At 41.0% G+C, this 13324-nt stretch overlaps 2 protein-coding genes across 4 annotated transcripts in view; one reads left to right on the top strand and one right to left on the bottom strand.

The window, feature by feature from the left end:
* The window catches only part of TBC1D8 (TBC1 domain family member 8), a 65609-nt gene extending 61552 nt beyond the window's left edge, over nt 1–4057 (top strand). For all 3 annotated transcript variants that reach the window (XM_044433896.1, XM_044433884.1, XM_044433889.1), the window contains exons 17-21: nt 472–715; nt 1389–1454; nt 1910–1999; nt 2320–2420; nt 3148–4057. In XM_044433896.1, coding sequence (XP_044289831.1) covers nt 472–715; nt 1389–1454; nt 1910–1999; nt 2320–2420; nt 3148–3594 — 948 coding nt within the window. In that variant the 3' untranslated portion in view covers nt 3595–4057. The remainder of the gene's footprint in view (nt 1–471; nt 716–1388; nt 1455–1909; nt 2000–2319; nt 2421–3147) is intronic.
* A 626-nt stretch (nt 4058–4683) lies between these two features.
* Nucleotides 4684–11486, bottom strand: RPL31 (ribosomal protein L31). Its single transcript, XM_044433929.1, has 5 exons — nt 11400–11486; nt 8517–8623; nt 6282–6407; nt 4954–5066; nt 4684–4746 (listed from the first exon to the last, which is right to left on the bottom strand). Exons 2-5 carry the CDS (start codon nt 8621–8623, stop codon nt 4715–4717), a joined length of 378 nt encoding a protein of 125 aa, XP_044289864.1. The 5' UTR covers nt 11400–11486; the 3' UTR covers nt 4684–4714.
* Between the last annotated feature and the right edge of the window lie 1838 nt (nt 11487–13324).

Genomic DNA, 13324 nt, shown 5'->3' with positions numbered 1-13324 from the left:
GTTGTAGCCCAGACATGTCTTTAAGGCACAAGGTTGGGGAAGGATGTGTGCTGAAGTGCAGAAACGAATCTGCTTCAGCATTTCATATTGCAATTTGCACATGTGAAGATACAGTAGGGGGTATAGTTAACAAGATCATAAGGAGTAGCCAGGAGTTTTGCAGTATTCTTGCCCTCTCAGTATTTTAAACAATCCATGCTGAAACAATTCTGCTTGGTTCTCATGCCAGGACAAGCAACTCTAAATAACCCTACAAGTATTGGTTCTCAAGGTGATTGTGAAAAACAGCCCATGATCTGAATGTCAGACTGAGCAACGCTGCAGCCATCCTTGCTGACAACCAACTGTGGCTTAGCTTGGTGTGAACCAGACAGTAATTCTTTAAAGTCTAATGTTACTTTTTTATGTGAATATTGTTTTCCTAATGTTTCATTTTGTTGTGCATTTTGTTTCTGGATCCATTCTCTTTAGAAAGAACATCTAATAAGCTGCTACTGGAAATGGAATAGTGCAATTGTAATTCATCGTCACGATCCAAGCAGACCATATGCTGAACAGTACAGAATTGACTCTCAGCAGTTTACTAACCTGTATAAACTTGTCTCACCTTGGATATGTGGTGAACACACTGAGGTTCTAGCAGAAAGGACTTTCCGCCTTTTGGATGAAAACATGGACCACCTCATTGAATTCAAAGGTTTTGCTGGCTGCTTGGGTAACTACAGTATTTTAAGAATTCAGCTGTCATTAGGATCTTGGATTGATGCAAGAACTAGTAGGGACAATGCATACATAAACTCATTGATTTTGCAGTACTTCGTTTCCAGTATTTATCTTTGACCTAACCTTATTTCTTTGGGAGCTCATATCTTGGCCCCATGAGAAGGCAAGCAGCAGAGTTCTTTGTGGTCTCTGTGCACCCACATTTGCTCTATTACTTGATCTAAAATAAAACACTCCTTTAAAGCCAGTTCTGTGCATATTCAGGCTAAAATTTGCAAGTGTCATTTTATTTGCAGCTTGAAGTATTTCTGCACTGTGCATTTTGATATTGGGAAGGGGGTGTATAAAACTGGTGGTGGTAGGGTCCACCATTTGCTTCTTGCCTCAGATGAAAATCAAGTCTAGAAACTTTTGAAGATTAATTTTTCAAATTTCAAAATAAACTTAACAAGTACCTCAAACTGACTTAAATACCAATACAGACAAGATTCTTAACTAAGCCTCCCTCCCCATTCCACTGAGTAACTTTTGATTCTTCTGAAAACTACCAACACTGGTGTTAGGCAGTAGATTCAGATTGCATGGATGTCTGTCTTGTTAAGCTTCTTCTCCAGATTGCTAGTTCTCACATATCAAGTCTTTGGTTCATCTTCTTTCTCATACAGATATTATGTACAATGGAGAAATGAATGAAAAGATCAAACTGTTGTACAAGCTGCACATTCCTCCTGGTAAGAACCTTAAGCATTTTTTTGTATTGCCCTTTCTTATAATGCTTTTATTACTGTTTAGTTTCCAAAGTTGTTTGGAAAGACCATGTGCACTTGGAAGTAATACGTGTAGAATGTCTCAGCTGCATTTCCTGTATCCCATGTAGCTTTTCTTTATATATGAAATATTAACCTCTTTAACAAGTCACCAGTGGTTTGCTGAATGCTTCAGTGTGAAACCCTGAGAGCTAGGTCCCTGAGCGCTTCTCCTCAGCCCTAGCAGCTGCAGCTGAAAATAAGAGAAGTCACAGCAATTCCAAAACAGCCATTTAAGTCTTTGCTTTAGCTTATTGGATTAGAGCCTTTAGAGTAGACACACTGAAGTATGACTTTAGATAGAAGGCTAGATCTGAGCCATTGTGATTGATGTAGTGTTGTGATCATACACTGTATCATTTTGGTGTTTTTTTTAATAGCCCTCACAGAAAATGACAGGGACAGCCAATCACCTCTAAAGAATCCTTTGTTGTCAACTTCAAGGCCTCTAGTAATTGGGAAATCAAAGGGTAAGTGATCTGACTTTAAATTTAATTTAGTTTAATAGGTATCTGTTATTTTTTGTAAGTTATCTTAAGGAATCCATGGCCATGAATTATGATGATGGCCACCAGCTTGATGGCTTCAAAGGGCCATTTAATACACTGTAATTAACTGTGATTACTATACGATGATGTGCTACCTCCAGGTTCTTCATGCCAGTTACTGGGAACAGGAGACAGCTATCAAAAACTCTAATCCAACAGGACTCTTCTTACATCTGTTTACTTTGATTTTCCTTTCCTGTTTGTTACAGTGAATTGTAACTTCTTTATATCCTGGTATCTAGGTGAAGCCATTGATTATCAAAAGCAACTAAAGCAGATGCTTAAGGACTTAGCCAAAGAAAAAGATGCCAAGGCTGAAAAAGAATTGCCAAAAATGAGCCAGGTAAGAGACAATGAAAGATATGTTGCTAAGTCTGAGCTATCACAGGAGCCATCAGTCTGAAGCTCCATCCTAAATCCACCTCTGACCACTTCTGAAGTCAGTTTAATTTCCGTGTCCTACAGAATAAAAATTGGCAACATCAGTGTATGGGAAGGGGGGAAGGGCTGCATCATGGATATGCCCAGCCCACCTTTGAACACTGGCAGCATGAGTGTTAAGAAGCCTGCACAAGTGTGATCCAAATTTCATGGGACCCGTCACTTGTAGGCTTGCTTTCTTCCATGAAATGCATGAGGGACCAGCATGTGGCATGTTCCCCTTAATAGGACGACTGCTGAATAGCTAGAAGATGCTATTGCTTGAGCTTAAAATATATCTTGCCTAGACTTGTTAGCAGTGCCATTAAAATATTTCTGTAGCCAGTAACAAAGCAAGGTTGCCTCTCGATAGAACATGATTTGCATATGCATCTGCCCCAGTCATCAGTAGACCAGTGTCCCCCTACTTCAGCTTCATATATCCTTTTATATGTTTCATACACCTTTATATCCTCCAGTATATCCTCCACATTAAAAGAAAATTTCAAGACAGGCAAAAAAAAAAATCAGTGATTTTCTATTGCATTAACAGAGAGTCTAATTTATATTAGGTCAGTAGTGTGAACTCTTGTAAAGGAAAGATTCCCGTATGTCCAATATTCTTTTCCTTCCATTGTCTTGTTCTGTAGCGAGAGTTTATCCAGTTCTGCAAGACCTTATACAGCATGTTTCATGAAGACCCAGAAGAGAATGAGCTGTATCAAGCAATTGCCACAGTCACTACTCTGTTACTTCAAATTGGAGAAGTGGGTCAAAGAAGCAGCAGCTCAGGCTCAGATGAACTTACTGAGGACCTCCAGACTGAGGCAGCTACGTCAGATCAGGATGCAGTTTTTGCTGACACTGCAAGGACCCCAAAGAGTGCACCGTCGCCACTAACTGAAGGGGACTGGAATGTTTCTTTCGAACACATTTTGGCTTCACTATTAACTGAGCAGTCACTAGTCAACTTCTTTGAAAAATCCTTGGAACTGAAACCAAAACTGGAAAATGCAAAGATGATTCAGTATAACTTCAAAATGAATGGCACAAGTCAACCATCACGAGGTGAGACTGAGCATCTAAGCGTACATTAGCAAATGGCCAAGACAGCTTGTGTGTCACACCAAAGCACATTCTGCAATGTTAAAAGCTTTCGGACTATTTTGATGACTTGATCATCTGACAAATGCTGTTGGGAGAGCTTTAATGCCAAAACACATTCAATGGGGGCTTGAAGCACCATTTGTTTTTCTTCTTGAATGTAATTTTAAAAACTCAAATCTTCAACTTTGAAGATGCTGCAAATGTGTTAACTGGTTCTACAAAAGAAATGTGGCTCAACTCCTGTAACAATTTTGTCTGGCTGAGTACAGGTTCTCTATATAGTTGCCTTTTTTGCACTAATACTGAAGACTTGTTTCAATGCTGGTAATTGAAACTATTAATATATTTGATTCAAGATTTCTATGTCTTGCTTTAATGTTCCGTGTACAAGGACTGTGCTTTTCATGTCTGTCAGTGTGTGCACTTTTCAATAAAAACACTTTTACAACTGTTGCTTTTTTGAAACAACTTTGAAAATGATCCTGATCAGTCAGTAGCCCTCCCAATTTCTTTCCAATTGCTCTTCTTGAGCAAGATATTTATTATTCTCTAAGGCTGTACTCTTATGTTTCTGCGGCTGTTAAAAGTGAAATCTGACATGTCTTAAGGGCAAAGGGACATTCCTTCAGCTCAGCAGAGTAGAGAAGGGAACATCTCCAGCATGGTGTCCCTAGCATGGCTGACAAGCTATACCAGTTCTAGAACTCTCATAGCCCAATTCTCTCCCATAGCTTTCAGTGGGAGGTGATTCACAAGTATTTAAAGACCCATGGGCCCAGGGAGGGATTGGAAATGCTGTTCCTCTGAGATGGCAGAAGGCTAGGAGGGCTTTCAATAGCTGGTGGGGTGGGGGGTCTTGTATCTGAGTTCTCTCATATGCCATTTTGGATTGCTCTGCATTTTAATAAACCTTGTTATTCCAAGACACATCAGAGAACTATCTAACATTCTTGGTATTATATATAAATACTTGTTCCACTGTTGTTCCCAGCAAATTGTTCAATACTTAAAACTGCCAGTTTGTGAACCATAGCTTGAACCTCAATATACCTTCACAAAGAAGCTTGAGCACATTAATATAACTTTTATATGTTTTATTGTAATAAAAGTTTAGTTTTCATCCACATTGACAGTCTGTAGACCTGCAAAGAGAGAAAGAGAATCTGCATAAATTATAGAAACAGTTGAATTTATATTCTAAATCCAGCATAATTTACACAGGATTTTCTAAATCTTTCTGAGGAATAGGGAAATTATTTTTGTACATAACACTGATATATATCAAACTACCCAGACCAGCCAATCTAGATTCCTCCTGAACGTTCTACAAATGTAGAAGACAAGCTTACTTTTGAAAGTGGTAACTGGGACATATGTAACCAGCGTGTACAGTTTATTGGGTGAATCTTCATCCTCATTGCGTTTTCTGGATAAACGCACACGGATACGGTAAGGAACATTCCTAGAAAAAATTTAGGTATGAAAAGAATGGAATTAGAAGCATATTCTTTTGGACATTGACTAGGACCAAAATCTAGTATTTACTTACATATCAAAAGCTGTTTAAAACTACCCATGAGAAATAAGTGAATTCTCAATTGTTTTTCAGCTCTGTATTCCTAATGTTAAAGGCAATGTGGACTGTTATGGCCTTGGGAAGTGGAATCTAGCCCTGAATCCCTTACCTTGCCCTCACAACTGCTGCAGAAAAACCTGTGGAAGTCACAGCAGCAACTTCTGATAACTCATTTGACGCCGAGTAGGAGGCATCGGAGCAAACAGTGGAGGGAAAGAACAGGATCCAAAGTATCCTATGGTTCCCCTAGCACTTGTTCCCATCCCACTACCACTAAGCAAGCTAGATGGGCTCAGAAGTCCATGTAGCTAGGTTTTTAAAAATTATTTGGAAGAGAGCAAGGGGTGCACCAGCCTGCTAGAGCAGTTTTTTAGAAGCATTTAAAGCATTAGAATAGAGTTGGAAGGGGCCCTGAAGGCCACTGGGTCCAACCCCCTGCTGCTGCAGGATCTAGATTAAGAGCTCAGCTATACGACGATGGAATGAAGCCATTCAAAAATTTTTGATCAGAAACGGTTAAACCTGAAGTCACACCATTTCCATGTTTTGCTCCTTCCACTTCAATTGGAAGCACTTTTCTGGCAACTGCTTGTTTTGAGAGATTCCACCAATACAGGTGTCTTTCACCATATTCTAATCAGACAGATATTAGTGCAACCCATCTTACAGCTGGATGGTTACAGATTTCATTCCTATAACACCCAGCACCCAAAGCTTTCTGGGCAGCTTGTAACCATTTATCTTAAGTGTAATGAAATGGATACAATACAAACAAATTAGGGTAGTGTGTAAAATTCTAATATATAACATTAAATCTCTGGCAGTATAGGGCAGTTTTAACCTGATGCTGAAAAGATAACAATGTTAGCACCAGGCAGGCCTCTATGCAAGATCATTCCCTAATTTGGGAGTGGGGGTGGCGGTGGGGGGGAATGCATGACTGAGACCTCAACCTTCCCTGCTGCCTTTTCTTGGCCTCCCTTGGAATTGGTAGTCAGAGAAATCCCTGAGACATAGATCATGGTGTCCTGTTCAATTAAGCTTCCTTCTGCTTAGTGCAAAAGACAAATGTTTGCCTGTTTCAAACCATCTGAAATATACCTTATTCCTTTTGCCCAAACAGCCTTGTTTAAACGGGTGTCAATGCGTACATCAGGAGTCCCCATCTCTTTCATGGCAAATTTACGGATCTCCTTAAGAGCCCGAGGAGCCCGCTTCTTGAAGCCTCTGAGAATACAGAAAGTATTCAGTAAGAGAAAAGAAATAGTGCTATTAAACCCAAGAAACCCATTTTTGCTCCCAGATTTCAGGATTTAAATACCACAAAGAGTACCAGAAACTTGCATAAAAGCAGCAATTACCAGCTGGTTAGGAAAATATTTTTGTTTTAAAGTATTTTCCTTTACTATATACTTCCTATATAGTATTTCAACATTAAACTACATTTTCTGAAAACAACTAAAATTGGTAAGATTCAAGCAATATTTTTGGATTTCAGAGGCAAAAATTGAAGCTTCAGGTACCCTTAAAAGTTGATGCTAGAGCCAAACTTCTGCCCTTAAATCCAGGATTGCCCCCACAAACCCTGAAATGATGCCAGAAGCAGTGGTCGCCTAGTGAATATAGCTTGCAGCAGCAAATCACATCACACTGCTCTGTAGCCAAGGCTGTAGCAGAAACTTTTTATTCAAAACAGCAGCTTGGTAAATTAGATGTTTTTAGAGAAGAGGGTGTAAAGATTAAGTGGGCCACTCCAGCATCTCTCACTGGTCCCTCATTGCTGATATCCGTGCTCAGAAAAAGTTTAAAATGAAAACTGCCAGCAAGTACGCAGAAGTGCTGCCTGCTAGAACCTTCCTGTTTGCCAGCTCATCTTCAAGAAAGGGTGGGCTTGAGGCAGTATGATTTGGAGGAAGGGCTGCTTAAAGGAAAAGGAAGCTAAGACTAAGCAGACTGATCATTGTTGGGAAAAAGACTGCTAAGGGAGGTGAAGAAGGGCAAAGCTGTGGCAGTATGAAGGACACTGTGCCGAGGGCCGCCCTCAAACCTGGCCCACGCTGCTCATTACTACTCATGATGTGAATTCAAAACTACAACCAGTCAGTTTGGGGGTACTTTCATTAAAGTTCTAAAGCTAAGTGTTGGCAAGAACTTTTCAGAAAAACTGAAGCTGAAAAAAAAAAGTCAGATTTGACTACCTCTCCAGAACACATTTCCACATAAGTTAATCTTGTAATAAATCTACTTCAGGTACAAAGCTAGAGAGCAAGGCTAGCTGCAGATGGAAAACACAACTATTTGGCCAATTCACTGCATTTATTTTTTTTCCTAAGGGTCTCATTACTGTCAAAATGGATATGCAGAGGTTAAACTACAGTTTTTCCTGTTCAGCTTTGTGGCAAGAGCACAAATTCCCAATAGTCCTCATTATAAACAGGAAAAACGCCAAACCTGTTCCATTGTACATCACCAGTACACCAGAGAGATTATTTCCACACCCACCACCACCCCCTCTCAATATTAATTGCCAACTTTACAAGAACAAGAAGTAAAGAAGTGTACTCTAATTCAAAACAGATGTCCCAGCATGTTCAGACAAAAATACTTGGTAACTTTTTATTATTTACCTGACAGAAAATGGACTATCCCTTATGTTTATTTGCTGGCCAAAAAAGTCTCAGATGTTATCTATGGGCTTCTTTACTTGTCTCCCACCCCACCACACACAGTAATCAAATAAACACTTCAGAACTTCCCCCTTCTGTTATTATGTGTATCATACATTATTCTGGAGGTTTTACACCAGGCACACAAACATTACAAAGCAAAGCCTTGTAGTACTGAAACTTATAAACAGAAAAATACCAACCAATGCTAGCTCAACTTTCCCACACCAGCCAATGCTCTCTCAAAACCCTGCACATGCCTCATGCACTTATAACATCAGAGAACTCTTGACAACAATCTGCAGATTTCTGGTTGTTTGAAATCTGATAGAAACTAATTTTATTTTATTCATAAACAGACAAAGCCTTAGAATTACTGGTCACCAATTAACACAGCATCATTTAAGGTAAAATTTTCTTCCTCATTAGAAAACAGTGGATGTGGAATGACATAAACAACTGAGTTCTTTATATATACATATAGAGAGAGGGAGCAAGAGAGAACAGAATGATGTCACAGTTTTGAGAGAAATACACAATCAGGTCTAAGCATTTCTTTTGAACCAACCTTTACAGTCAACCTAACCAATTTCTGTACCAAATTATCAATGTCAACACATTTACAAAAAAGGCACATGGAAAATTGTTCTTAGGAAGACAAGCTACTCACACTCCATGGATTCGTTTGTGAATATTTATAGTGTATTCCCGAGTAACCACCTCATTGATGGCCGATCGTCCTTTCTTCTTTTCACCACCTTTCTTGGCGGGAGCCATCTGTATGCAACATTCAGACAAAATTAAAATGTTTAAAGCCTTGTTTTACACAGCACAACATGACATCTTCTAACAATCTGCTCTGCATCTACTTCACGTACAAAGCTAGAGAGCAAGGCTAGCTGCAGATGGAAAACACAACTAACTCACTCTGGAGACCCCCTGGAGCCAATTGGAAGACTGCAGGCAAGAGAGAGAAAAGTTCCAGTGCATTAACAGATGCATTAACAGATGTCTGCTCAGGTAACACTGAATTTTACCCATCTCTTCACATATACCCAATAAATGCAAAAAGGCCCGCTCTAGGCCCACAATAATATCATGCTTCAACAGTGGGAAAGGCTGAGAAAAAGCAGCTACTTGAGTTCACACCCTTTGTCATACCACCACCAGACAAGCAACACTGAGTGTCCAAGGCTGCTAAAATTAATTTGACCACAACAGTTCCTTGGCTTGGACAATAGGAAAGGTCATTTTTGAACCTTTAGGCATGCATTTCTAAGACTGAAGACACCAAACTTACAAAATGTGGAAGTTTACAACCTCCACACTAAGAAAGGCAAAAATGTTTCATTCTGGAATATTTCTGCATCTTTTTATGAATCATCTTCTGCTTTTGTTTCCCCCAGTATATATTACTCCAACAACTAAACTTAAGCAGTAAGCACCAACAGAACTGATGCCAAGATGGGGTCACCATGAAACACAAGGGAGGTGTCAGCTTAACCCTGGAGTTTCCAGACATACAAACCCACTCATAAACAATCCAATTTTCCACAGTTACAGAACACTGATCACTCATAATAGACAGAAGGAAAACTACAGAAGTACAGCATATTGTCCCAGTGCTGTTAATCTACTGGACTGGGATGGGGGAGATCCAGCTTCTAGTTTCCATTTGGGGATAAAGCTTACTAAGTGACCTTGGGCCTATTACTGATGTCATCTAAGCTATCATACAAGTTTGTTGTAAAAATAAAAATGGGCAGGAGCATGCACGCTGCTCTGGGATCCTTGGAGGAAAAACTAAATATAATCTTGCCTGCAGATCATAGCAACAAAGCAGCCTTCTTCAGATATGCCCAAGCTAAAAGGCAGAGGAAAGACATGGAGGTTCAATTACTTAATGTGGATGGCAAAATAGGAACAGATGTCAGAAAACAGGCAGGAGTGCTCAATTCCTACTTTGGCTCAGTTTTCTCTCAAAAGATGTTTGACTTTCCTGATGAAGGCAACGTACAAGCTGATGGAACAGGACAGCAGTTCAAGATTGACAGGAAAATGGTCAAGGGTCATCTGACTGGGTTGAATGAGTTCAGGGCCTGATGAACTACATCCTATAGTCATCAAGCTGGCAGAACTCTCAGAACCAGCTTGAGGGACTCCTGGACCCTGAGTTGTCACTTATTTCCCAGGTGGCCTTGGTGGCCAGGAGCACCTTTTAGGTGGATTTTCTAGCTATGTTCCTACTTGGATGAACAAAGCCTTGGCACAGTGATTACAATGATGCATTCTATGTGGGGCTGCCTGTGAAGACAGTCAAGGCACTTCAATTAATCCAAAACAGACCAGTGCAGTTATTAATAAGGGGCGGTCCTAGAGAGCATATCATGCTTGTTCTCTGCCAATTGCAGTGACTGTCATTGCTTGGGCCCAATTCACAGTGTTTAAGCTAACATATAAAGCCCTAAATAGCTTGGAAGACTTGGAATAACTAAAGGAACACCTGTCTCCATATATCCCTACCAACACACTTAGATTTTCAATGGATCCATCTTCAATGGATCTTCATAAACGTCCACAAAATGATGTGAGGGGAAAATTGACAAGAAAAAGGGCCTTGTTATTGCACCTCATCTTTGGAATTTTCTTCCGGAAGAGGTGTGACTGGCACCCTCATTATTCTGTTTTCTCCACCAAATAAATGTTTTAATTTAGGATTTGCTTTTAGAATCATGATTTTATTTGGTATTTTTGCTGCTGGTTTTATTGTTGTCGATATTATCCTCCTGTTTCACACCTTATATTAGTAGGCCTTCAAGTGGTTGTAGATGTTGTTTTGTTTCATTACAACTATGTTATGTTGTTATTCCTGTTTTCTTGTAAGCCATCCCCTTAGGCTATCGGGCGGCATACAAATACAATAAATAAATAAAATGTTAACACCTAGGGGACAGCAGCAGCTAGACCACACATGCCCCCTGCTTAAAACTCCTTATGAAATATCCTTTCCTGAAGATAGGCATGACCCACTGATAATATCAAGACTAAGTCCCTGCAGATATTATCCTGCAACATTCTGTTGCTAGTCCCACTTACAGTAAAAGATATAGTGATAGTCATCAATATGAATGGCTTTGAATGGGTGTAAGGCAATTTCATGGAAACCAAAGATCTGCGGCTGGAAAGACACCGTTAAAGATCCAAACATACATCCAAAGCGCTGATCTCGGGGACCTTTTTGCTTTCTCCCCTACTTGACTTCTCCCGCTTCTCCCTGATTGATGCAGTGACCCCTTTGCGTCTTCTCTTTGTTCTCGCACCACCTTTCGACAGGATCAGACTCAGGCCAGGACGGAAGCCCAAGAGGTGGGGGGGGGGTGAGGTCAAGCTCGGTCCTATCTGGAGAGACTTCCAGCCAAGACGCAGAAATACCCCGTTCTCGATAAGCGCCCCCGCCCCAGGCTTCCAGACCGACCCCGACTGTTGCCGCTGTGGGGCTCACAGAACCGGATGGATCCGGATAACACGAAGAGCCAAAAGCACAACTACTCACCCTGCTCAGGACCACACCGAAAAGGAAGGCGCGGTGGACGATGGGAGGAAACCAAGAGACCCGGAACTACCATAGAGATGGGAAAAGCTGAAAGGAAAAGCCAGACTACTCCCGGGTTAGCCGACATCTCACAAGAGGCGTGCTAGGCGTTGGGAGTTTCGTTATCTCTATGGTGAAGCTAGGGAAATGAATACAGAGGCGGGGCATGTCTGGGAAAAGTGGTCGCTGCTCGTCAAAGGAGTTTGTTGTAGCTGTGATTTAGAGGCAGCAATGATAGCAATAATATTCTCCTACCCTCTCCATTCTCTTTTTACTTCGGTCTTACTGCGATTTAAATAAGTTTTTTAAATAAGATTTTAAGCTTTAAACATCATCGTCCAAATAAACTATATTGTCTCCGTATTTCAAGTTGTATGGCTGGAAAGACGGACTCATTCTAACCACGCGAGGGAGTGCAACGTTACTGCCCCCGATTCCCCACAGTACACTCTGGCATTTCGTCGGGTTTATAGCCCACCTGTTATTCCCACATTACGGGGTACGGCAGGATGGATGGGAAACAGCTTATGGCAACCGTGCAAGGAAGACCATCTTTACTATTAGAGATGGTACTGAGTGTAGCTTGCAGCGATCTTGAAATGTACCCCATTATTATACTTAGCTCCTTCATGGATTACTGCCTTGCCATGGCGAAGGGGATTGTGTAGCGCAATGAAGCTATGAGCTATGCCATGCAAGGGCACCCAAGACGGTCAGGTCATAGCAAAGGGCTCTGACAAAAGGTGATCCACTGGAGAAGGAAATGGCAATCCACTCCAGTATCCTTGCCATGAAAACCCCATGGACAGTCGGCCAAAAGGCAGAGATAAGACGCTGGAAGATGGAACCCCTCAGGTCCAAAGGTGTGGGAGGTTTTGCTGTATAACTGACAAAGCAAAGGAGGCTCTTGTAGTAGCAAGAGTAGTCAAAGTCCCCCACCTGCCAATTGCTCTGATACCTCAACTCTCAGCTGCTTTCGCACAAACCCTCTAACAGACCACCCTCTTCTTTATCAGGGCCACTGGTGCATTATATACATGTCTCTGTCTGTGCCTGTGTACATGCATACAGCCTTCCAACCGCCACCAGCACTACATGTGGTTCTTGAGGTGAAAAGATTCTGCACTCTGGTTTAAAGGTGCACTCTGCTTCTTTATTAGATTTATATCCTGCCTTTTCTTTTTAAGAACTCAAGGTGATTTGCATCATTCTCCTCTTCTGCTCTCAATTATATCCCTACAACCACCTTGTGAGGTAGGTTGGGCTGAGTGTGTGTGACTGCCCCAAAGTCACCCAAATTGGCTCTATGGCTGAGTGGGGACTGGAACCCAGATCGCCCAAGTCCACTCCTGTGCTCTTAACCACTACACTACACTGGATGTCTGCTTTCTCTCAAATCCAGCAGATAGTTCAGGAATTTCTGCAGCTAGAATCACTTAACAGTTGTATTTATACTGCAGTATTTTACCACTTGGTAAATGAGCATCTGAATTTACCACATGCTGTAGTACACGCTGAATACTTAAGAGTTTGACATAACTGCACAGGGTGACAGATCAACCTTTTTAAATATGTTTGTCAACAGATTATAAAACACAGGAGAAAGGGGCAGCATAGAGAGGACAGAAATTACAGAAAGCTAACAAATAGTGTAGCAAGCACCAGGTTACCACATCCTGCAGGCAAGTTTGGCACTACTTGCTTCATGTCAGATGCTGACCAGTGCAAGTATCACATTAGTCCTCCACAGGTGCAAAGCATAATGTGCCAATTGTCTTTTGCAGGCTCCCATATGTTTAAGCTATAAATCTGAAGCCATATTGCTAAGTATTCATTTATTATAAAACCTTTACTCGCAAAAGCACGAAAAAGTGTTATACTTTTGA

Source organism: Varanus komodoensis, unplaced genomic scaffold (genome assembly GCF_004798865.1).
Source record: "Varanus komodoensis strain SLA01 unplaced genomic scaffold, ASM479886v1 scaffold1, whole genome shotgun sequence".
In the NCBI taxonomy this organism is placed as follows: Eukaryota; Metazoa; Chordata; class Lepidosauria; order Squamata; family Varanidae; genus Varanus; species Varanus komodoensis.
The sequence above is the reverse complement of the archived record's forward strand: the minus strand, read 5'-3'. Positions and strand labels throughout refer to the sequence as shown.